General features: G+C 37.7%; 1 protein-coding gene across 1 annotated transcript; it reads right to left on the bottom strand.

Moving 5' to 3' along the window:
• Positions 1-458: 458 nt before the first annotated feature.
• Positions 459-22,609, bottom strand: LOC145768600 (amyloid beta A4 precursor protein-binding family B member 1-interacting protein-like). Its single transcript, XM_082580133.1, has 18 exons — positions 22,473-22,609; positions 20,614-20,704; positions 15,270-15,353; positions 14,552-14,628; positions 12,831-12,989; positions 12,018-12,095; positions 11,727-11,886; positions 10,651-10,772; positions 9,397-9,465; positions 9,105-9,260; positions 8,693-8,800; positions 7,852-7,950; positions 7,679-7,772; positions 7,361-7,506; positions 7,121-7,237; positions 6,919-6,979; positions 2,840-3,301; positions 459-2,582 (listed from the first exon to the last, which is right to left on the bottom strand). The coding sequence occupies exons 1-17, from the start codon at positions 22,536-22,538 to the stop codon at positions 2,874-2,876; spliced, it is 2,115 nt and encodes a 704-aa protein (XP_082436259.1). The 5' UTR covers positions 22,539-22,609; the 3' UTR covers positions 459-2,582; positions 2,840-2,873.
• Positions 22,610-23,059: the final 450 nt, after the last annotated feature.

Genomic DNA, 23,059 nt, shown 5'->3' with positions numbered 1-23,059 from the left:
CTGGCAAATCGTCAAGTGGTTTAAAAGTCCTCTACCCGGAACCACCAACCCCGTCGTCGCTACAGCATGATTGCTATCGTAACAACTACGGATGAAAAAAGAAAACAAACCTATACAAATATCAAAGAGGAAGTAACGCGCATTGGACACGCCTGCGTAAATTGCTTGAGACTCTCAAATCAACACTTAAAAAGCTGCCGTTGCTGTTCTATCGCAGAAGTGCCAACATTTTGAATGACTTGTAACCTTGCCGACTTTCCAAAAATGCATTTTTGGATCACAACTTGGACAATAATCATGTCGTTTGGCTTTCTTAATTTAGTAGTTTTACCCTTTGATGCATTAAATTCATATCCTAAGCATAAATGTACCACAGGTGGGGACTTTCCAAATCACATCGAAAGAAGGCATCCGTGTATTTTAAAGTATTGGCTATAAGGATTATTCTATGACAAGACTACTCTTTAACAAACAACAAAAGGAAATGTTGCTGAACAAATGATTTGTTTGAATCTATGATCTAAGATTGAGAAAGCCTCTGAATTTTTGAAAGGTACTCCTGGAGGGTTTGGAAACTTGTAGAGACTTTGAACCACCGACGCAGACCTGGTTATCGAAATTGGTCGAATGAAATTTTCGATTATCGAAGTGTTGTTGTCTGAATTATTCGTAGGTGCCGTTGAAAGGAGAACAGTCCTGAAAAATACGTTCCTCAAGCGCACATCTAGAGATCCGTACAGGCTGTTCGATTTTGATCTAGCCATTTCTTCGAGTTCAAAGTGGGGCGCTTATCCATGAACCGCCAGAGCGGACAACTCCTTTCAACCTACAAAGCTAATTAGAAGCCTATTCTACTTTCACGGCAATTATGGATCGATTGATTGAATCTTTATCCTCGGACTGGGAAAGCTTCTTGCAGAGCTTAATCCTGGCAGTTTCGCATACTTGTAGAGGCTTTGAATCACTGACGCAGGCCCGGTCACCGAGATTGACAGAGTAAAGTTCCCGATTGTTGATGTCTTGTTGCCAGGGAATTATTCCACCATTTAGATGCCGCTGAATGGAGAACAATCCTTAACGTGCGTTGCTCAAGCGCATCCCCAAAGTCGAACCACTTGACCTTGAAGCTTCTTCGTTCCAGAAGTCACGCGCAAACTGACTGAGCTATCGGGGGGGACGATTCTCTTCTTTCAATCTTTTAATCACTCAGTGAAATACGAATTTCAAAATTAATTTTGTACATAAATTCGTACGACATCACTAATTAATGTAAATAATGTGACACAGTGACGTTTTTAAAGTCCATCTACCAGTGAAAGCTTATGCTTGATAGCACTGATCAAAATTTGGCAAAGTGGTGGGCCTACTGCTCAGATGTTTGGAAAAATTATGCCAAGTATGGTAGCGTAAAGATTACATAAGTAAACTAACTCTAATAACCAAGTGTACAGGAACGTCAGACTGATACCGTCGGTGACTGGGTCTTTATCAAGGTTCTAAGCTTCTGGTTGTATGCCAAACTTCTAAAATTATGGGAGGTAAAGATTGACTTCTATGAAGACCAGTAACGTATCATAGTGATACCACTGTTTAACGGAAGTGTTACCATAAACGTTAATCAGATTGGAAGCTGGTTGCTATTGCTGTAAACATGTCTAACGCCACCAGGTGTTTCAGCAAAAGCGAAAGAATGCCAACATAAGAACGCTACGCATAAAATAACATTTCAATGCCTAGTTATGGAACACGTAGCCTACAGTAGTAGGTTAATATTACTATCCTTGGTTGGGAGGTCAGTAGATTAACGATACAAACCAAAGAACAGCGCTCAAGTTATCAAACGTACATCTGGTGTAACAGCATATACGATTAATAAAAATATGAACATTTATCGTCTTAGTTTGGGGCGAGCAAGTTACTTCAGCACTATACCCTTGGATTGGGCATAAGATTCTGTACAAACTGATAACAACTTCACCCATCTTGTTTGGGAAGAAAGATTAATTTCATAATGATTGGTAGACTTATTTCCATGTAACCTGAGGTGACTTTATTGGGTTTTTTTACTGAAGTAACCTCTCCGTGACAAAGTCCAACGCACATCACGCAAAGAAAAGTAATGATTTATCAATACATATTCATTGGCCTAGCATAGGCCTACCTTACAACTTCTTGATCGGAAGCCACCCATTCTTTATGAGTTGTTGGCTGTTTGTTCTGTTCTTCTTAGCCAATGCAGTTTTGTTTGAGGGAGATACGAGTGGCATCTCATTGCAAGTCGAAAGATGGCGTGTTTAGTGTTTCCTCTTTCTGACTTGTAAGGGCTGATGATGACATCGGAGGTGTGGTAATTCCACGTACAACGTTATGCAGAAAAGCAACAAATAAAAATAAACAAGAGAACTTCAACAATCAATTTTTGTGAAAGTAAAACTTGTTGTGGAAACAACGTCTCTGCCCTTTCATGATATCACGATGACGTCATTTAAAACTGCTGTACAAGGCGTTGAAGTTGAGTCATAGACAGGGGGTTGATTAATTGGCCCGGAACGGCAAGGGAGCGAATGAACAAAGGCGAATAACTGAAACAAAAAGAGCAGAGCACTATTTTAGGATTTAGAAAGTAGAGTTAATTCCTTTGTAACTACACAAACCCATAATACAATAATGGTGACTTCACAAATCCGCTGTCAACTTGTACGAAGTGTATTAACCTATTCTCAATCAAGCCATTTCTGGTTTCATGATGAAGTGCCGAGAAATACAAAAGTGGAATGTTAATAGATGAAACGACACTCATATACTTAAATAAACTAAGTAGGTATACAAAAACAATCACCTCATGTAGAAATAATAAAGGGCCTGGCTGAAGCTTACTGCTGGACATCCATCGTTTCTGCAGGCTTGAATGTAGGTGAGAGCGGAAAAGAGCATGAAAGACTGGCATTCACGACGACCGGATGCGACAAGTATGTTTCCAGGGAGACAGTAGTATTATTGTTGTTATAGTTGCGATGGGGTGATCCACCAAAATGTTTAGGAGGTATCGGAGGCGGCAACTTGAAGCCAACTTTGCTTGGAGGGGGTGGAGGAAGGGGATCATCATATGATGTAAATGTTGTCGATTCTTCAGGGTACAATGACGGCTTGGAAGGTGGAATTGGTGGAGTGTAGTGGTTGGAAATTAGTGCAGGAGTGGGAAAAGTATCCTCGTCTATCGGGGGAGGAAGGGGGAAACCATCTTCAGCAGGTGGCGGAGGTAAAGAGTTTTCAACGCTAGGTGGCAAAAAGTTGTTTCCGACTGTAACAATAAATAAAAGTAATTATCATCTGCCTTTAAGATTTAATCATTATATTAATGAAAAATTAAAACACAGCTCGTGAACAACTAGCCTATAACTGATTTGGCAGATTGGAAAACAAAAATTAGCCAAAGCTATATTAATAACAACATTGTCCTCTAGTTTGGTATCAGTGTTTAATGCAATGAGACTCATTCAGCAGAAGCCACCTGATGTAATAATTAACAACAGTATTGTTTAAGTGCTACATTCATTGATGAGGATTCAAAGTAAATGACTTGCGCGTGGTTTTACCACAAGAAAAGGAGGGCTGCACAAAACTCTAACCTCATCTACTCGTCTCAAGCTTCACAATCCAAAGGTAACGCGTGTCCAAGACGATTGGGTGAAGTTAGAGATGCAGCAAGATGACTATGTTGTTTTCTATGTCACGTTATGTTCTTAGACACGCCTTGCTACTTTGATACTAGGTGGTGCCTCCCTATCCATCCAACTGCGTTCAGTGAAGAGTTTCTATTTCAGTCTACTACGCACTCAGATTTTTCATATAACAAGCTTGATAATGCTATGTGACTTATTGCTGAGGCCCAGACAGTAATTGCTAACGCTACTGGCCAGAGCAGACCTGGGAGTAACAAAAAACTAGGAATTTTTCTACGTTCCTAATAAACTTCAGAGTACCTAAACCAGAACCTTTCTATGGGGAGCAGTTTTAACATCATGTCGCCATTGCCAGAGTTTATTACTATGCATAAGAAATAAAGTAATGATTTTGAAGGTCACTATCGTCTATTATCCTTATGCAGGCTATACACATCCACAGTAAAGTGTAACAGGTTATCACAATTTCAACCTTAAAATTGTGATAAGCTTGAAGATGATTCCTGAGGGTATTTGCAACTTGTCGGCCGAAAACAAAGCTTTCCCACATAAAAACTATTGCTATGCTGAATATTGAGTGTACTACACTTATAAACTCTAGGAACGGTGGTGCTTAAAATTTGCAGTTACAAATTGAAAATAAACAACCAATAAATAAACAAATAAAAAGTTATAAAAATAACTTGAAACAACAACTTAATCTAAAGGTAGGCTACATTCAAATTGGTGCGACTGGCAGAGCACAACGCGTGTCGTGAGCAAGTAAAATGTGTTTTGGCATGGTTTGGTATAAGAAAGAGATGGAAAAGTAGCTACCACATTCGTTAGCATAAGCGAATTTGTTGGTAGCTTTGTTTTTATCTTAGACAATGGGACAGTATTTGTTGGTAACAAAAGCAAATTTTACCTAAAACTTTACAGGTTTCAGCAGAGATGTTATTTACTAAAGGCTATACTTTGGGGGAAAGTGGGACAGCTGTATTTGGGGCAAAGTGGGACAGTGCATTAGGGCAACATGAGACTATAGAAGTCTAGATTGTATCTGTGGCTCTTCTGTTGATTGAATTTTTGTTTACGACTCTTTTAGCCTTTAAGATTGTAAAATATTTATCAGCATTCATTTATATTGTAGGTACCGGTAGGCCTGCGCAATTTAATTCTGACAATGGTTCGTCGCTATAAGAGAAAAACTGATATTGGTAAATGGACGAATACCAATATTAAGAATGCAACAGAAGACGTGAAAAGCAAGAAGTTGTCGTTAGGGTTAACAGTACCAAATCCTGCAAAAATGAAATTTCCCGCTTTGCCTCACGGCTGGGGCAAAGCGGGACATTAAAAAAAAATCTTTTTTCATTTATACTATAACAGTAGAAAGATTCCGCTTGATGTTCGAAGCAAATGCTGACCAACTAAGGCTTTCAATTAAAAAAGAAATTAATTAAATCCAACCATCACTGTTGCTGAAATTACGCTTTTACGAAAAATGTCCGGCTTTGCCCGGTCTTCCCTATTCAACTAGAAGAGCTAATTAAAAGTCTATTTCGTAGGCTATTTACATCTAGAAAGTAATCCTAAACAAGCTAATGCAAAAATTCTGGGAGAAGAATCATCAAAAATTTAGAACAACATTACAGAATAACTTTCATGAACGACTACAATGTTGTTTGTAAGTTATATCAATTCAAAAAATATATCATAACCAATTTATACCAAATATAAAAAGCTGACTCTTGACATTGCTCATTTAAAACCGTCTTATAGGTTTAAAGAGGATACTACCAATCCACTGATTGTGTGCTTTTATTTCCTTGCTTTTCTTGCATGTTTTTTTTAGTAGGCTACTTCACGCTGTTGATGTTTCTGGTTTTATTTTACCCAAAGCCAACCTTGTTTGCAACGGCGTCACTTTTATGCGAGCTCGGTGAGTTGTTAATTACAAAAGGTGATTGAGTTGAAGTCGTGTGTGAGTAGGCCTAATGATCGCTACTTACTCAAATGCTTAAGTTACAGACCTAATGTTTGGTTTTTTAAGCATTAAGCAGTGTTGTACGCGTCAATGAAATAAATTGACGGCGTCAGCGTCAGCGCGAATTGCCTAAAAACTTTACGGCGTAAAGTACTGCGTCAGCTCTTAAAGAAATTGACGGCGTCAGCGCTAATTTCTAGCGTTATTTTAGCCAGGGTCTCACAAAACGGAAGTATTTCGATCAAGTGTAGGCTAACAATGGCTATGAATAAAGAGCAGGTTTTATGTTTTGAGACTGTATTGTAATTAGCTGCTTTAGCTTATTAGTGATTTCTTTGTAGAAACACAAGCATTTCAAAACGTTTGTCTGACAATCTGCTGCGTTTGGTACGCATAATGTCCTTTCCAAGCGAAAACATGCGTTCTATAGCAGCGCTGAATGGTATTGGTGTGTTGTATTTCAAAAACAAGCCTTGAAAACGTTTACTCGGAAAGGTAGCCTATCACTGTTCCAAGCGTGCTGTGATGGCTTAGCATTATTAAGGTCCACTGCACCAACATCGCTCTTTTCAGGGGCATAAAGCTCTTGAAATAAAGTTTCTTCAAACTCCGCGATGACATTTATTGATTTTTCGCATACTGCTCACGATATGAGTGATCACCATTTGGCAAACTTCTTCCGCTTGTGTTCCAGGGAGCCATTTTAACCAACGTGAAAGCGGGTATTTCGGATGAGTCGCGCTGGCCAGAAAACATTGTGAAACTCTCATTGTGAAACGAGATTTTACATGAAAACGAAAATTGACGCATAGCGCTTGACGCTTAAAATCGGTAAAATAGTTGACGGCGCTATCACTTCCGTCAACTAAAAAAAAAACTGACGGCGCTAGCCCTCAGCGTCAACAAAAAGATGACGCAGTCAAATTGACGGCTTCAACGTACAACACTGGCATTAAGTATGGTGTATAACTTACTTACGATTGATATTAAATTCATTACAAACAGTAAATTATACGTGCATCGACTTCACCTTACAACTTACTCCCGTGCGAAGATTTGGTAAACTATGTTTAATTAATTTTTTCGAATGTTATAAAATCTTTTTTGTGAAGCAATGACTAGAAATTTAGCAATAACTCACATTACAAAATCAAAATAAAACCCATGACATAGTCAAGCTATGATGTCATTTAGTGGCTAGATCACGACAATGAACAACGTAAATAGAGATTAGTCATAATTATGTGATGATAAAAAAAAACTCACGTGAGGAGGTGAGATCATCCAAGGAGCGAGAAGTAGAAGTGGAATCGCTGTCCACTGTATTCTGTAAATTAATAGTTACAGGATAAAGTTTAACTGATACATCAACTGTGGCGAAACACGACTCGGTGACTATACGCATTACGAACGCCTCGACAGAAGGCCTGGCAGATGGTGAAATAAACGCATTTTTGAAAGAACTAACCGATAAAGAAGCTGACGTTCCACTGTCACCTTCATCATTTAATTCCCACCAATTATTTGACTTTTTCGGCTGATTCGGTTTCCACACCGATTTCATCCGGTTCATCCCAGGAAGCGCCTAGCAAATAAAATGATTAAACTTCACAACAAAATATTGGCCACTAATTTGGTCAATTGCACACTTACCACATAGCAAAATACACATTTCCCATTGGTTAAAATATAATAAGAAATATCGTACCTCATTTGATGTCTGTTCAGTTTTGTCAACTTGATGGGCACGTTGCCAGGCCCCTTCGAACATATTCTTCACTCCTACTCCTCGCGGGAGGGTGTTGGGCCGAGAATTTGCTTCTCCTGGGTCGGGTGGCTTCAGTGAATTGTTGTCTAAACAGAAAAAAAATGTTTCAACCTTGAGTTATAAAAAAAACAAAAACTATTGAATGCTTCAAATCAACACAACAACCACTCCTTAGAAGTTAATTTAAAATGGAATTTATCAGTATGATGCATCAAAGGGGTAAGCAAGCTTTTCCCTAGGAATTGTAGCCTACTACACCTGTTGGCTCATGCCGGAAGGTTACGGATAGACTAGATTTCGCCTTCATCTCCTCGTTGGTCTTCTCGTAGTCGTGCAACAGCTCCACTCCATGCTACACGATAAGATGCGTTTAGCACAACTTTCATTGCGACATGATTATTTTTTCTTTTTAATACTTAAACTCTGCTCACCTTGGCAAGCCTGATCCCAACAGTCCATCGCATCAGAGATTTGAAGTCCTCACAGGCGAGGTAGCGGATATGCTTTGATTTCATCTGGATGGCTGGATGCTGCAAAAGATATTGCAACGTGCATAACTACTTATAAAAAAAAAACAGATTTGTTACAATTTGCAAACTTTTGATGTTTTTGCCAATTGTTTCTAACAGTTTGACAAAATCTTTTAAGTTACATGTTCTGGCCGTTCACAGCTTTAGAAAATGTTATAATATCACCAGGTAAGGTAAAGGTGGTCCCATACTTGATTCAAGTGTTGGGTATGAGAAGATAAGGTTCCCATTGTATTAAGCCTTCGGCAACAAAGAGAGTAGGGTGGTCTGTTCCTTTCTCTCGGCCGCCTTTCCTGCAGCAATTATGCCCACCCAATTTATTACACCCTAGGTAGAAGTGAGCGGTGTTTTCAACAATCAGCTGAAGCCGGGTGTTGAACCAGGATTGCATAATTGAAAAGCCAACGCCTTATCCGTTGCGCCATCCCACCACTCAGGTAGCAAAGGATAAAATCTTTTCTGATCTTGCAGTTCCAACAAAACTCGAACTTTTTTTGTCGTACCAGGCTTACGCCCGGTTATAAAAAAAAATTAAATCAAGTGGACGGGAAAGCAAGGAAGCCAATCTTCGAGTCCACCTTTAGGCATGCCTTTAAGTGCGTTGCCAAAGACACATCTGAATGCTCTTGAGCGGTGTCGAACCGGCGCTTTTTCGAACGTCGTTCCAGGGCTCTCACCGCTCGGCTATGCAGTCGACAACACTCTCGTTGAGCAGTTATAAGGCCATAAGTAATGTACTAACTTTGAGAGCAAATCCATACTCATAGGGCGACTTGAACTTCTTCTTCCAGCCTCTTCCTACGTAAAGTAGCGTCTGCTCAAATGTTACCAAACAATGGAGATCGGAAAGCTGAAATAAACGTTAAACAATAAAATGTGTGTGGAAGTGCTTTACTATCGTTAACTTGAGTGAAGTTAGTGTTGTACTGTAAGAAACTTTGAAACGTGACAACCATGATCACACGAAAGCAAGATATGCAACGACTGGTCTGGTTAATTTGTACGTCTACAAAAAGTTTATGCACAACCATGACAGCAGTTTATTGCGAAAGTGGCATTGAAAAGTCAAAAAGCTATTAAAGAACAGAAAACCTCTCACATAAGGATTAAGCTACCGTACTATTCGAAAGCAATTTCGTTCAATCAACCCCTACCTTCTTTCCTCGCTTGGGCTCCCCGCTTTTGCTAACATAGAGTCCAGAAGAGCGCAAGACACAATACTTTCTCGACCAAGACTTTCCGTTTTTTATATGTAAAAAACCTTCTACCTCTGGTACTCCAGAGCTTGGACCTTTTCCAGAAAAGAACTCCTAAAAAAGACAAGAAAGGTTTAAACTCCGAGTACCTTACGTACAAACAAGCATGAGCAGTGGAAGATAAAGGTGAAGTTCTTGTTGATAGTTACTTCACGAAGGCATGTGTTTGGATGAAGCATTCGAATCTTACCTCAATCAATGTTTGCTTCTGTCGCTCTTGCATTTGGTCCTGTTGATCGGATAATGTCAAAAGATAGTGCTGAAAAATAGAAATTATAAAGGTGATGCAAGTGGTATGTCACACAATAGGTTATGACAAAGAGCATGCTTTGAAAGAGCTTGTGTTAAGTCAGATTATTTTGCCAAGTAAACAACATTCTAGCCACAGAAGGCGTGTTCTTGTACAACAATATCTAGTTTCAATAAATAGATAGCGTCACCAATCACCATGGGTTCCCCATTGGGCTCAACACTGGCAAACTTCTTCTTGGCACACATCAAAACCAAAATATTGAAAATTTTTCGCAATTTTTATCCCAAACTATTTACGTTATGTCGATGATATTATTTTTGCCATTTTTAATGATGATGAGTCGTGCTCAAAACTGTTAAACCTCTTAAAGTTGCAGCATAAAAAATTCGTGTTTACACTTGAAAAATCTAATAATACTATAGCTTTTTTAGATGTTGAAGTTAAGCACAATTTTTTTGACACCTGGATTTGGCGAAAACCTACCAACACCTATTTCATTCCAAAAGTGCAATAGAAGAGCACATCGCCTCTTGTGTAAAGTGTAGACCTACTGACAATGTTTCGATCGACGAATTTAAAATCATCTCTCGAAGCAGATCTGAATTTCAGACTAAGATCATAGAAGCCTGAATCAAACGTAATAATCCGTTTCTCAACAAGTAGTTATTCGCCTGTGACTCATCGTTCCTTTTCTGTGCAAGTTCTAACTGTTTGTCACATGTCTGTAGCCTACTTTACACCTCATGCAATCTGTTTCCGTCGTATTATTTACTTGTAATCATTTTTGTATCATTTGTTTAGTTTGTGCTTTTCAGTCCGGAGTGTCGTTACAGTTATAGGGCATAGTCAGATTTATCTTATTATTTTCATTTCATGTATACTGTATTGCAGATTTAAGCAATTCCTGATGAGGACACAAGTACGTGTCGAAAACGTTTAAGTTGATTTTTAGATTATGTTATATTTCTTTGTAATAAATTAAACCGTCAAAAGTTACTTTGTCTTGTCTGTCTATGGTTAAACAACATTCCTAGCCTTAATTGGCAATTCACTTTCACTCATCTAAATCTTCCGCACATGGCAATCTGTAGCTAAACATGTAGATGCAGACATGCTCAATTGCTGATGCTGTAAACGACTGTGTTTAGATTAGGCTATTTGTAAAATGTTTAACAAGCCGGTACAACCAACCTGAGGGTTTTTAAACAAGGCATACTTGTCCTTGCGCTCGATGAACCGAAGTTGGTTTGTGCCATCTCTCGTCCAGTGACGCATAATCTCGCATGGTTTTTCATGTTCCTCAAAAACACGCTCTGCAGAAAGTGGAATTTAAAGACTCCGAGCCAGAAATACGCAACTATGTCCTTTATGTGGACTACAGGTATGCTTAAAATATTTCTGGATTTTGGTGCTTTTTGTCTCATTTGTGAAGTAATTGCCTAGATTTTGGATCACATTCAAAACTTATTTTCAGCTAAAAAGAAATAAAAGGTCTCGCAGGCAACCCTGGTGTTAAGAGATTTTTGTGGGTTAACAAACATTCTACTAGATAAACAAAGTTTCAAAAATACCCGAAAACTACTAAAAATACGTAATTCTGGAGCGGTGATAACTTTTGCAACATTGCACAAGCAAACAAACGTACAAATGAGGAATTTTTAAAGTCATGCAATAAAAAAATCACTCAATGGCCTGTACACTGTACAGCCTATAACTTACGCAGTAGAGTAAAATCATTGTAAGTATAGCTGCTAAATGCAGCATTGAATGATTTCTTCGAACAAACTTGCAGAATTTTGAAGTATCGAAATATTTTAATGTTACAATAGAATCGCTCGTGTACGGTAAAATGCAGGCAAACATTATCCCAATATAGATTCTTCATGGTGGCAAAGAAATTCTCATGGAATATCTTTTCACGATAAAAGCCTTTTGTCGTCATTAGGCGACAGCCCATTTTTCAAATTGTTCGGCGAATACAATTGTTTCTTATTTTTCTTCCTTTCACAAAAAGCAATGGCCGCAATGTGCCTTGGAAGTATTCTAAATTTAAACATAATAAACGAGTTTGGTACTCAAACATTCGTCAACGCGACTGACACAAATTTGTAGGAATTGTGCCTAATTACATATGGTAACCCTAGCATAACTTTAATATTTACTTTCATATATGATTTGCTATGCAAATGTGCATTGCCAAAAACAAAAATAGTCCAACCGTAAGCATCTCGTGCGTTTGACAAAACGCATCAGCCACAGTGACTAACCTAAATGCAGACTAGGCATTTCCTCAATGAGCGTCCAACTTGGAGAGTAATCATAGTGGTTCTTTTCAATGAGCTGCTTCATGATGATTCTCGTCGTCATCCTCTCGTCTATCATCATTGTCTTGGAGCTATCATCTTTGTTGAATACTTTCACGACGAGCTGTCAACATAAATTTGGCGTAACAAATCATATGAATCAAAAATGTATACAATCCTCAACTAAACATCGACGACTACTATGTCTACAACTCCACATACACATTTGTTGAAGATTTTTTGAAAAACGCCAACCTTTTGTATTCGTGCTTCTTTCATCTTCTCAAGAGCTACTCTCATTTTTTCCGATCTTATCTTCTCTTCTCTCTCCTCCTAAACGTACAGGTAACCGCGATCAACCCGTGAAGTTAAAAAACTTAGATAAACACGAAACAATAATTTGTGCAGTTCACCATTTGTCAAAATAAATTGCAGTGAAAAAGCAACTAAAGTAACTGTACTTCAGTTAAACAATGTCAGTTGTGATTAATTTAATTTCCACAAATTTTAGAATGTCGATGAATTTTCATTGGCTCGTATCGACCAAAATAATGCATTATTAAATCGTTCACATTCGTTAAAATGCTTTGTTCAACCGGATGGCTTGACTTATAATACAAAATGTATGGAACTAAGAACAGAGCAAAGTGAAGAAATTATTAGATCAGGAAACCTAATCAAGATCTAACCAAACATACAGTAATTTGGTTCATTGTGGAAATTATTATCCTCGGACTGAGAAAGCTTCTTTGTGAACCTAATGCTTGTATACTTCACAATGTAAATATTAACGATGTGTTTTAACCAGATACTGCAATTCGCTGTAGAAGTAGCGGTTTGCACCAGCTTTCGAAAGACAGTTGTGTAGTCACGTGCTGTGATGAATGGTTTTGAAATCAGTTGTTTTAATTAAACTGATTCGACAAAATCTTACAGTAATAACGCCGCACAACACATAAACTCAACAGACAACAATCAAACAGCAGCCTAAAGCCAAACAAAAGAACCGCATAAAACAACCATACACTGACAACACCGTGGTGTTTGACGGCGTGTAACCAGACATACTGGAGAGAGAAGTGCCAACTCTTCTTCAGTGAATTCTTTTGGAGGATTAGCTTCAAGATCGATGTCTTTTGAGAGCTCATCAAGTGAGTAACCCTCATTTTCTTCTTCTACATACCGACGGGTAGGGTACCCTAGTTTAGCTTCATCTGGTGGCGGAGCCTGAAACACATCAAAAGCTCAAGTGTTAATTATGAAAGGTACATCAATCGTTTATGGAGTAATTTAGGCCAGGAATACGGCCCGTTAACGTGTTGTCCAATTGCATTGTAATTGAAACGTGAACAGGTCTTGATTGTGATCTACAGTAGAATGGGATAACTACACCTTTGGCGATGACCAAGGTAACACGTAGGCTACTCAAGCTACAGAGTTTTCAAAAATAACACTGGTCTACACGATTTTTCCGGTACCGGTATGAACTTCGAAAAGTGATTTAGAGTAATTTTGGGGTGCCGAATCCGACTCTAACCTCAGATTTATTTTATCAAGTCAGGTTTTTGAGATATGATAACACCAAATTGTTACTTTTGTCAAAAGTGGAAGATTTGACGTTGCGTTTATATATACACTGAGCTATATCCATAAATCCAGGCCATTGGATACTTAAATAACTGAAATACAGCAACAAACTATAATTCTCATACCAATTTGTCAATAATTTGCATGAAATCACAAACATTGAAGCAGGCCTACGACAATGCTTGTCCAGTAACCTTATTCAAGCGATTTCGGCCGGTCTAACACTAATCTTTCGCTTTCTTCTAAAGCTGAGGTTAGTTTGAGAAAATAACTTTAGTGAATGTTCAGTTGTTCACCCAAACTAAAACTGAAACATGGCCGTATCCGCATATTGACTCATTAAACGCTAGTCGCCTCCTGATACTCTTTGGAGCAGGAGTTCCCAAACTGTGTGCAGTGGCCGTGGCACTGGCAATTTTATCAAGACACAATAATCTTTAGGTCCACAATAAGACGACCTTGCACATACACACTTAGTAAATGTTACTTTTCTGTGTTTTAAGGCGCCACTGCTCTCAATAAGCTACCCACCAACTACGTAGCAAAAATTTTCGTATTACTGGTGCATGCTATCAGCTTGAAATTGGCAGCATGAGAGTCTCACATTGTCATTATCTTTCACATTGCAGTAAAACTAAATGATTTTACTGGAATACGTTGAACGTTGATTAAAATAAAGATAACTTTAAGTACCGTAATTTAATCATGAATAATTTGTTTGAGGTAGCAGCTTCAATCAAGTATTAGACTAAGTGAAAGCAATATTTAGACAAAACATGAAGTAGGCCTAGTAAGTTAATGTGCCGCGGTGGATTCCGAAATATTTTGTTCTGTCGTAGTTCAAAAAAGTTTGAAAACCACTGCAGTTTAGAGCCTTCAACGTCAACCTCCTGCTTGTGCACAGGTAGCCTACTTCTGCTATCTGCCTTGTTATTGGCAAAACGAAAAGGATGTTGTTTTCAAATCATTCGGCTTTGTATAAGCTTAAGTGAGCTATTTGCTTTCGTGCTGTATTAAAGGCTATACTGTGAAGCCTAAACCCACTCATTGTAAGAAGTATAGCTCCATAGATCGGGGTCGGGTGTGCAGTCTTCAAAACTGCTTTTTCGCCTTACTTAAATCCAAACAAAATTTTACAGGCTGTCATAAACATGTTTCGTTTTTTTATGACGACAAAGAAAATATAGGTATAATCCCCCAACCTGGTGGACGTTATCGTTGTAATATTGCGGCGTGACATCATGTCTTCCGTGGCTTTCATCGACATTGTACCCATTACCTGCGTGAAACGCAAGTATTAAATATAAAATTATATATGCCACAATGATATTCACATTGACAACTACCAAACATGCTCCAGACATATCAGAATCACTAAGTTAGTAGCAATTGCATTAACTGTACCAACAAATAGTACATCAAAATTTAAAAAATATCGAGTTGGACACCTTGGCAGTTCTAGAGAATATCTGTAATCAGTTTCAAGGTTAAAGTTGGCGTCTCTCAATTTCTGTTTTGGCTTTCATGATCAAGGATAATGATAAGTTGTTCAAAGATGCTTGCTATAGGAATTGATATGCAACTGCACCATTCAAAATACAGTAGGCTACCGGTAGCCTTCATGAAATCTCCAATGTTGAGTAATTGTACAACTTATTGTAAAGTTTATTGAAATAAACGCATTACACAAATCAGCAAACAAAGCGGATTTTATTTACTGTATATATGTAAACGGTGCACCTCTTTAAACTGTTGATTGTAAACTTAACTTAAAAGTGATATCTCCTACGACTTGGCCTACGTGAACCAATGGTGTGACTGTAAAAATTTTATAGCCTACCACGCAATGCAAGATATATTGCTTAGATGTCAATTCACTTCAACAGAAAAAAGTTATTACTTGTCAGTAGTCAAAATCACCTGATGATGGTGTGCTAATATTGCCTTCAAAGGAGCACAGATCGTCGAGCATAGCTGTCAGGTTGACGTCCTCCTCATCAAAGTCTGTTTATTGCAAAGATATGGAATAAAGCGCAACGAAAGCAAAAATAAACAAAATGCTACGAACACGTTTATGTATAAATTAAATCAAAACAATTTTGTTAGTATATTTTGGCAAAAACTGTTCAGCTGGATCATTTTAAATTAGTAGGCCTACAGAGGGGTGAAACATTCAGAAGGAAGAAACTTCATATATCATCGATCACATCACAGATTATAATAGCCGCTGCCGTGAGCTTACCAGCATTTCCTGAAACAACAACCTTTGTGTGTGCGTGACAGCTAACGCAAAATGGCTTAACTATCTGCCTTCACATATGTGTTCCGTTGTTTCAAAACTGTCGCCACAGTTTATAGTACCTGACGCATTTCCCTAGTTTATTTTCTGATTGTTTTTCAATGAAATCTTTGTGTTTACTTGGGAATTTTGGTTATTGTCTTTCTGATTGACTTAACCACTTTCGCAAATAATTTTAGATGCTAAATCAATCGGAAGGAAATGTGACAACAACATGGTGAGAGCCTTCTTCTTCTACAGTCTTCCGGTGAGTTGAACCAGAACTGAAAAACTACACTAAAATGCATTGAGGGTACGAACAAAATTTTCCCAAATTTTCCCTATACAGCCATTCAAATATAATCGTCGATAGCCTAGCAAACAATTTTTAGTTTAAATTTTGGTATGCTGATGCCTAATAAGTTTCAGTAAAATTTTAAATACTGTATGTCAGAGTTGGATCAATTACAATTGTAATTGAAGTTGAATGCAACTAATTACACATTTTCATGTAATTTTAATTATAATTGTACAGGTAATTGAGACTTTTTTGTTGTGTAATTATAATTTCAAAAATTATTGGTCCAAATTACAATTACCTTTAGTAAGTTGCACGCATGATATCAGCTTACTTGTGTTGAGCCGCTGGTTGGGGTTCAAAGGGACTTTTACACTGCAACCTAATCTTTATCAAATGCAATTCTACTTGTTTTTGATAAAATCAAACTGTAAAAAAATCATCGATGAATATAAACATCGATGATGAATATAAACGTTGAAACAATTAATATTTGTAATTGGAACGTGTAGCCCAATACATTTTCAAGGAACTGTAATTTGAAAATTTCAGAACAATTTAATTGTGATTTTACTGTAGGCCTAATTAAAATTTTTAATGGTGTAATTGTAATGTAATTAATTCAAAAGCAAGTAATTGTGATTAAAGTTTCACTGCCAAGGTAAATTAGTTACTCCATGCACCGTGTATTTAAATGGAAATATACTAACTTCGAGTATTATAAGAAAACTATGTTGATTGATTAAACTTATTTATATGAAAAGAGTATTTTATTTCTTGTTGGAACGCTTTCCAAAGCATCAGTGAGAAATGAATGTGAACAATGAGGAAAAAAACGAATCAAAATATACAAATAACAAAACTCCAAAGCACTTTTTAAATAAGCTATTTCTGCATCAGCAAATACTTAAATACATTAAGTACAGTTCAATCACAACAAAGAAATAATGCTGCTTCCCAGGTTATTAACCTTACTACATTACAATGAATTAGCTGGACTGAAAGTTTCATTAGAGCAGAAAAAAATTTGGGTGGTAAATATTAATATTGGCTAAAGCAAAATACATTTAAAACATAAGCTGGGTATATATCCTACTGGTATATTTTCTAAATTTATTTAATAAAATTATAGATCCAGTAGAATGATTTATGGCTTACAAATAAACCTAAATGTAGCCTACCATTACCTACTATAGGCCTAGCTTATGACTAGAAATGAAGTCTAATGGTACAAGCCTTGGCATATAGTAGGCTTCAAGGTAATCCAATGAAATGATTTTGAATAACAGATAAGAAACAAACGCAGTGTAATTTTCACTCAATCAGCGGTTTTCAATGTAATAAGTCTGTTTCCAATTAGCTCATTTTTACATTGACATAGATTTTCTGTTCAACCACGCAGCAATGAGTTCAGTGGCATTACCCTCTTCTAGCAGGTTTGGTGCTAAAGTGTAAACTGCAAACCACATCACAAACAAATGTAACACTTTCTGTATCCAAAATGGAATAAAAGATCTTCGTCTCTTATATGATTACAGAAAATTTATCTTTTCGGTGTCACTCTAGAAGCCAACGACAATCTTCTGGGGTGGTAAAAGCATAAACCCTTGGCTTCAAGGACTAAAACAATCACGAGAAAAATAAACGCCAAATTGTAAGATTTGTGAAAAAGGGAAAATGATAGGCAAGGGCTTGAGCCAATTTGAAAATATATTTTTGAGTGAGATCACAAATATCAGTCTATTGTGAAACTTGCAGATTCTTTACGGTGAAGCGTTTTTTTTCGTCGTCAGCAATACAAATATCCTTCTATAAAGAGCAAAAAATTTGGACTGGTCGTCTTTCAAAAAGTTGTTTTAGTAAGTCTTCTGAAAGAGATGCAAGCTTCTACCATTTTTGGTAATTAAACGAGTTATTGTTAGGAAATTAAATTTCCGAAATTTATAGCATGATATATACAGCTAAGATTTCACCTCCGACTTATCAATCGAAGCGAACTCAAACGTGCGGTGGCCCACAGGCGGTGTACGAATGATAGATTCTAATGGCGTTGCAACTCAATAAATTAGCATGAAATTTCCATGAAGAACATTCAGGTAAAATTTATTGTTAAATATCAAAAAACGCTTGCTGAAACGTTTGTCCGTCTCATCTCTGACTCTTGGAAAGTTGTAGTGTGAACAGATGAGCGTAAGCACGAATTGTAAATGGAGTATGTATGGTAAATTATCAGTTTAAAAAAACGACATTTAAATGTAACTAATAATGTATTTTTATTGGTGGATATAAATTTTAGTAAAAGCGATTGCATTGACCAGGAAATTTAAACTCATGTATATGAGTCAGTTGACCGCTTCAAGTAACTTGCTTGGTAATCTTCAAAAAAAAATTGTATTTTGCTAAAGCCAGTGGGGTCCCTGGCTAGTCTATACAAGAGCTTCAAAAACTGACTTTGTTGCACTGCACACTCTTTGCAAAGTCTTATCGAATTTCATGCAATCTATGGAGTTTATAACATAAATTAAAGCAAATACGCAAAGTTCCTTGACATGTTAAGTCATGAGAACTACCGGTGGTTAGTCCAACTTGTGGTTGATACTGTGGCCAAGGTTTCCGATTACTAGACCTAGTTATCTTGTGTTTAAAGTTTCCTATTGGTGCGAATGTTTACTCGCAACTAGATCCAGATGAGAGCATCAGGTCTTGCAAATCAATATGCAAATTGTCTATTGGTAGAATGTCAAGTTCTCATAGTAGAGAGTGGAAGGGGGTTAATCGGCTTTTTTCAGGTTCAAATTTAGTCTTAATTTTAAGATACAACAGTATATTCTAAGACCGTGGTAAAAAAATTGAAATGTTTGTTTAAAACCCCCCACCAGGCCCGTAACTAGGGGGGGCGCAGGGGGGGCCCCCCCTGCAATAATGTTGGCACCCCCTGGAAAAAATTATGTTAATTAGCTCTGTTCGCTGACTTTTCAGTTTTATACTCAATTTTCTTGTGTTATTTAATTGTAAACATTGTGTGTTTAAGAGTGTGGTAGAATGTTGTCTCTAAAACAAAGTTTGCCTAATTTTAAACGAAACTGCATTAAAAGAGCGAGTTTTGCCAATACCAAACATTCAAATATCTCAGCCAGGAATTAGCAACAAGAAAACATAGAGACTTAGCTTTATTACCGAAAAATGCCGAAGAAAACATGATCTTATCCTTTTGCTATGCCACCGGACAGCACCATTTTACAGGAATATTTATATCCACATGTTTGTTGAAAATGCTTTCAGAATGCACCAAATTCAAAGTAATTTTTCAAAATTTTCTGGGGGAGGCCCCCCAGACCCCCCGCTGCTGGGTGCCGTCGGTCTTTGCCCGTCGGCCGTCAACCCCCACCCCCTTTCAAAATTCCTGGCTACGCCACTGACTGTTTCTATGATAAACTAGTCTAATGTAAACGTTGTATTAGGCCTACGATTAATGTTCTTGCGTAAATATACCCACATTGTGTACAAACGTCGTTTTCGTACATGATACGGAAGTTGGGCCCCCTCTAGAATACTTTTTGCCCCCCTTGCTGCTCCAAGCTAGTTACGGGCCTGCCCCCCACCTACCATGAAAATTACTTTTCGCTTAAAATTGCCTTTGTATTCTATGGATGTCAATTTTTGTTAATGGCATTTGAAGTGCAGATATTATTTACTACTGTACTAAAACACGTTAAAAATGTTAAAAAAGAGTCTCAAGCAGTTTTTCAGATCTTGACATCATTGTAAAACACGATGAAGTGGTTATTTCGCTTTGTGCGCATGACTATACGCATGTGCAAAAGCGTGAGTGACATAAATGTAAACAGTTTGTATGAAACTGGTTATAGTTAAGCCATCGTAAATTTACCAAAACTTATCTCCAAAAAACTATTTTTTATATTTTCCTGAAAGGTAAACTTCGGACAAAACAAATAGAAACAAAACTTGAATTTACTGAATGCGATATCAACAAAAATCAAGGTCCATGTTATTATATCACAGTTGTGTTGATCAGATGTTCAATGACCGAAATTTTGGCTGATGTTAGACCTTCTACATTTAGCTGTAGCAGCGTGATGCCTTCCCTTACGGTGTTAGAATATACCTGCCCTAACAAGGGCACATGCTCAGGGGAGGCGTCACGCTTATCAGACTTCTTTGTCTGTGACCTGCAATTTTTGCAGTTTCTGCTTCTGATTGTCGTCATTAGCCTGGGTGTCCCATCTATTCCCCAGTTGGGTGTCCCATGTCCCATCACAGTTGGGTGTCCCATCTATTCCCCTCCCAATGGAATAACAGGCCTCCGCACAATTGACGATCTGACGAAAAGTTGGCTCCAAGTCCTTCCATTCGGCTGATCACAAACTTTCTGCTTCATACGAACGACGACGAACGACAGTAACCTGGTAGCCCACATTACAGCTCTCAGTGAATCTCGGTCGACAATATTGGAGTGTCGAGGAACTTCACTTTTGATTACGGAGAAAACATACTTTCACCACGAGCGGAAATCAAAACTGTCAATGTATTAGACTTTTTTGGTGATTTTTAATTCACCCTACAAATTTGACATAAATGCTATATGCTGGCCAGGTAGGACTAAAAAACGCAACGGTAAATACTTTTAGGTTTTTACATAAACATCACGATAAGATAGTTAGGCCAACCTGAGTTGGGGCCTTCATGTTGTTCATGTGGGTAGAGATGTTGCTTGGGTGGAGGAGGTGGAAGAGATGTCTCAGGTACCGCGTCTAATTGCTGAAATGACACAAAGGCGTCAAACTTGCAAAAACGGCGATTATTAGTTACTAAGCGAAAGTTTTGTAATAATTATAAGTTACAGTACCTACTGCTGTGTTCTTAGTTGTAGGTGGGGCTACAACCGTGTGTGCTATGGGATAGGCTAATATTTTTTGCTCGCAAAAGGAAAACACTATTTTAAAAATATAAGGGTAACACGAAAGAAATTTTCCCAAGATTTAACTTTTCGTCTTTGAGTATAATTAAAAAATTATTTAGATGCTTTAATTTAAAACCATCCAAGGGATGTCAAAATTTGTTTTGTTTTTTGAATTGTTTGGATTTTAATACTGATTTACCATAAATTCCAAGTGTTAAATACTGTATCTAAATTTTGGCTCGGATTTCTTCTACCACGTCAGGTTCATCATGACAACAAAAATTTGTTATTTTTTGCAAAAGTTACATAATTGAAGTGGTATTTACCAGTATTACCACCTATGTCCTATACATGTAGTACCATAGGCAAAGGTTTGTGCCAGGGAGGCAAAAATAGCTTAAATAAGTTTTCTGGCTGCAGTTGTGATTCACTTTTGTAATTTTATGCAGAACATTGGTAAAGAGGGTGCTTAAATATAACTTTTTAACAATTGACGGCAGCGTTGTCGTCCGTGAACATATTCCAGTTATTTTTGCCCCCTTGACACAAATTAATAGCTATACTGCAGTTTGTAGGCCACAGAAATAAGCAATACGGCAAATATGGCGTTGTCGGCAAAAACGACATTTCTTGTACTCATATCTCCAAAATTTGATGTGATAGCAGAAACGTGAGCTCAATTCCGATTCAGCTCTCTAGCCTACAATTAACCCACAACAGTTGTCAAAGTTTATACCAGAAAAATCGTGTTAACCAGTGATGAGTTTCACAATACACACAGTGTCGGTTGCGCAGCGGAGTGGTGAAAACCCTGCACATAGTAGCGGATCTATAAAAAATGCTGGGAGGTACCAGAGTTTCAACAAAAGCAAAATTAATAGTTGCAAATAGGCAGTGAAAATTTTGAGGCCCAAAGAAGCAACTAGGCTACTTTGGCAAGGGTACTAGCTCTAGGGGGCTTTCATTTAAGAAAAGTTTAAGAAGTTTCACCTTGTTTTCAGCAACGTATCCTGGGGGCACTCAGTAATGTTAGCTCAGTGGTTAAGCGCCCGGCTCAAGATCACGCGGCGCTAGTTCGACTTTCGGGGTGTGCGCTTGAGCAACGCATTTCAAGACTGCTCTCCATTCAGCAGCACCTAGTAAATGGAATAATTTCCCGGCAACAACACTTCAACAATCGGAAAACTTCACTCTGCCAATCTCGGTAACCGGCCCTGTGCCAAGAGCCTCTACAAGTATGCGAAACTACCAGGAATAACCAGCCAAGGCTTTGTCAGTTCAAGGATAAAAATTCAAAACCAACCAAACCAATGTGCCTCTCCTTCCAAACCAAGAAAACAAGCATGTAATTTTTCATTAATATTGCAAATCGGTTAGCTCGCTTTGTTTGCTCTATCATGTTATCACGTTGCTCTATCAGGTTCGCTCTATTTTCCTAACCCCACCCCATAACTCCTGGGTGTCTAGAGAGGCGGAAACTCACAAGAAATATAAAAAAATGACTGCAAAACAGTCTACTTAAGGAACAAGATACAGAATTTGCGAGAAATGTTCAACAACGATAAAAATTATATTCTCAACAACACTCAATGCATTGTGAATGTACAAGAGGACATTAAACATTACCTGAGTTAGGTCATCCAGTTCCCCAAGCATCTGGGAGAACATGTCATCAATATTCCCTTGATTCATTGTGACGTCTTGTTTTCTTACAATATTGCAATACTTAATATAATTTCCAAAACTAAAAGATTAACTACGCTGTTGCATATGAAAATATGATGTTGAATGCCACAAAAATGATACAATTAAAATCCTTACACAAACAATTGCTATGCGCTGCTAAGCAATGAACAAATATAAGTAAATAAAAGTGGGTTTTTGATCGGTTTAATTGTTGGATTGTTTATTATCAAACTGAGAAAACAACTTTGACAATTTACTTATTCAGTTTGACACCGTTAAGTAATGATGCCAGTTCTGCCACCAAAATTGAGGATACGAGGTTTCCTCTCGTCAAAGTGTCATTGTTTGCAACTTATTCCATTCAATAACTCTCGCAAACAGAAAACTATCTGAGGCGTTCTCACCTGCTCAGCCGAGAGATGAGCAAACTATCCGATCTTATAGCGAACATTTCAAACCACAAGAGCTGGCAACCATGAATTACCCAATATTTCAATGAATTTTCATCAGGCATTGCAAACGAAGAC

Source organism: Aplidium turbinatum, chromosome 4 (assembly GCF_918807975.1).
Source record: "Aplidium turbinatum chromosome 4, kaAplTurb1.1, whole genome shotgun sequence".
Taxonomy (NCBI): domain Eukaryota; kingdom Metazoa; phylum Chordata; class Ascidiacea; order Aplousobranchia; family Polyclinidae; genus Aplidium; species Aplidium turbinatum.
Note: the sequence above shows the minus strand (reverse complement) of the source record. Positions and strands in the feature narration are given on the sequence as shown.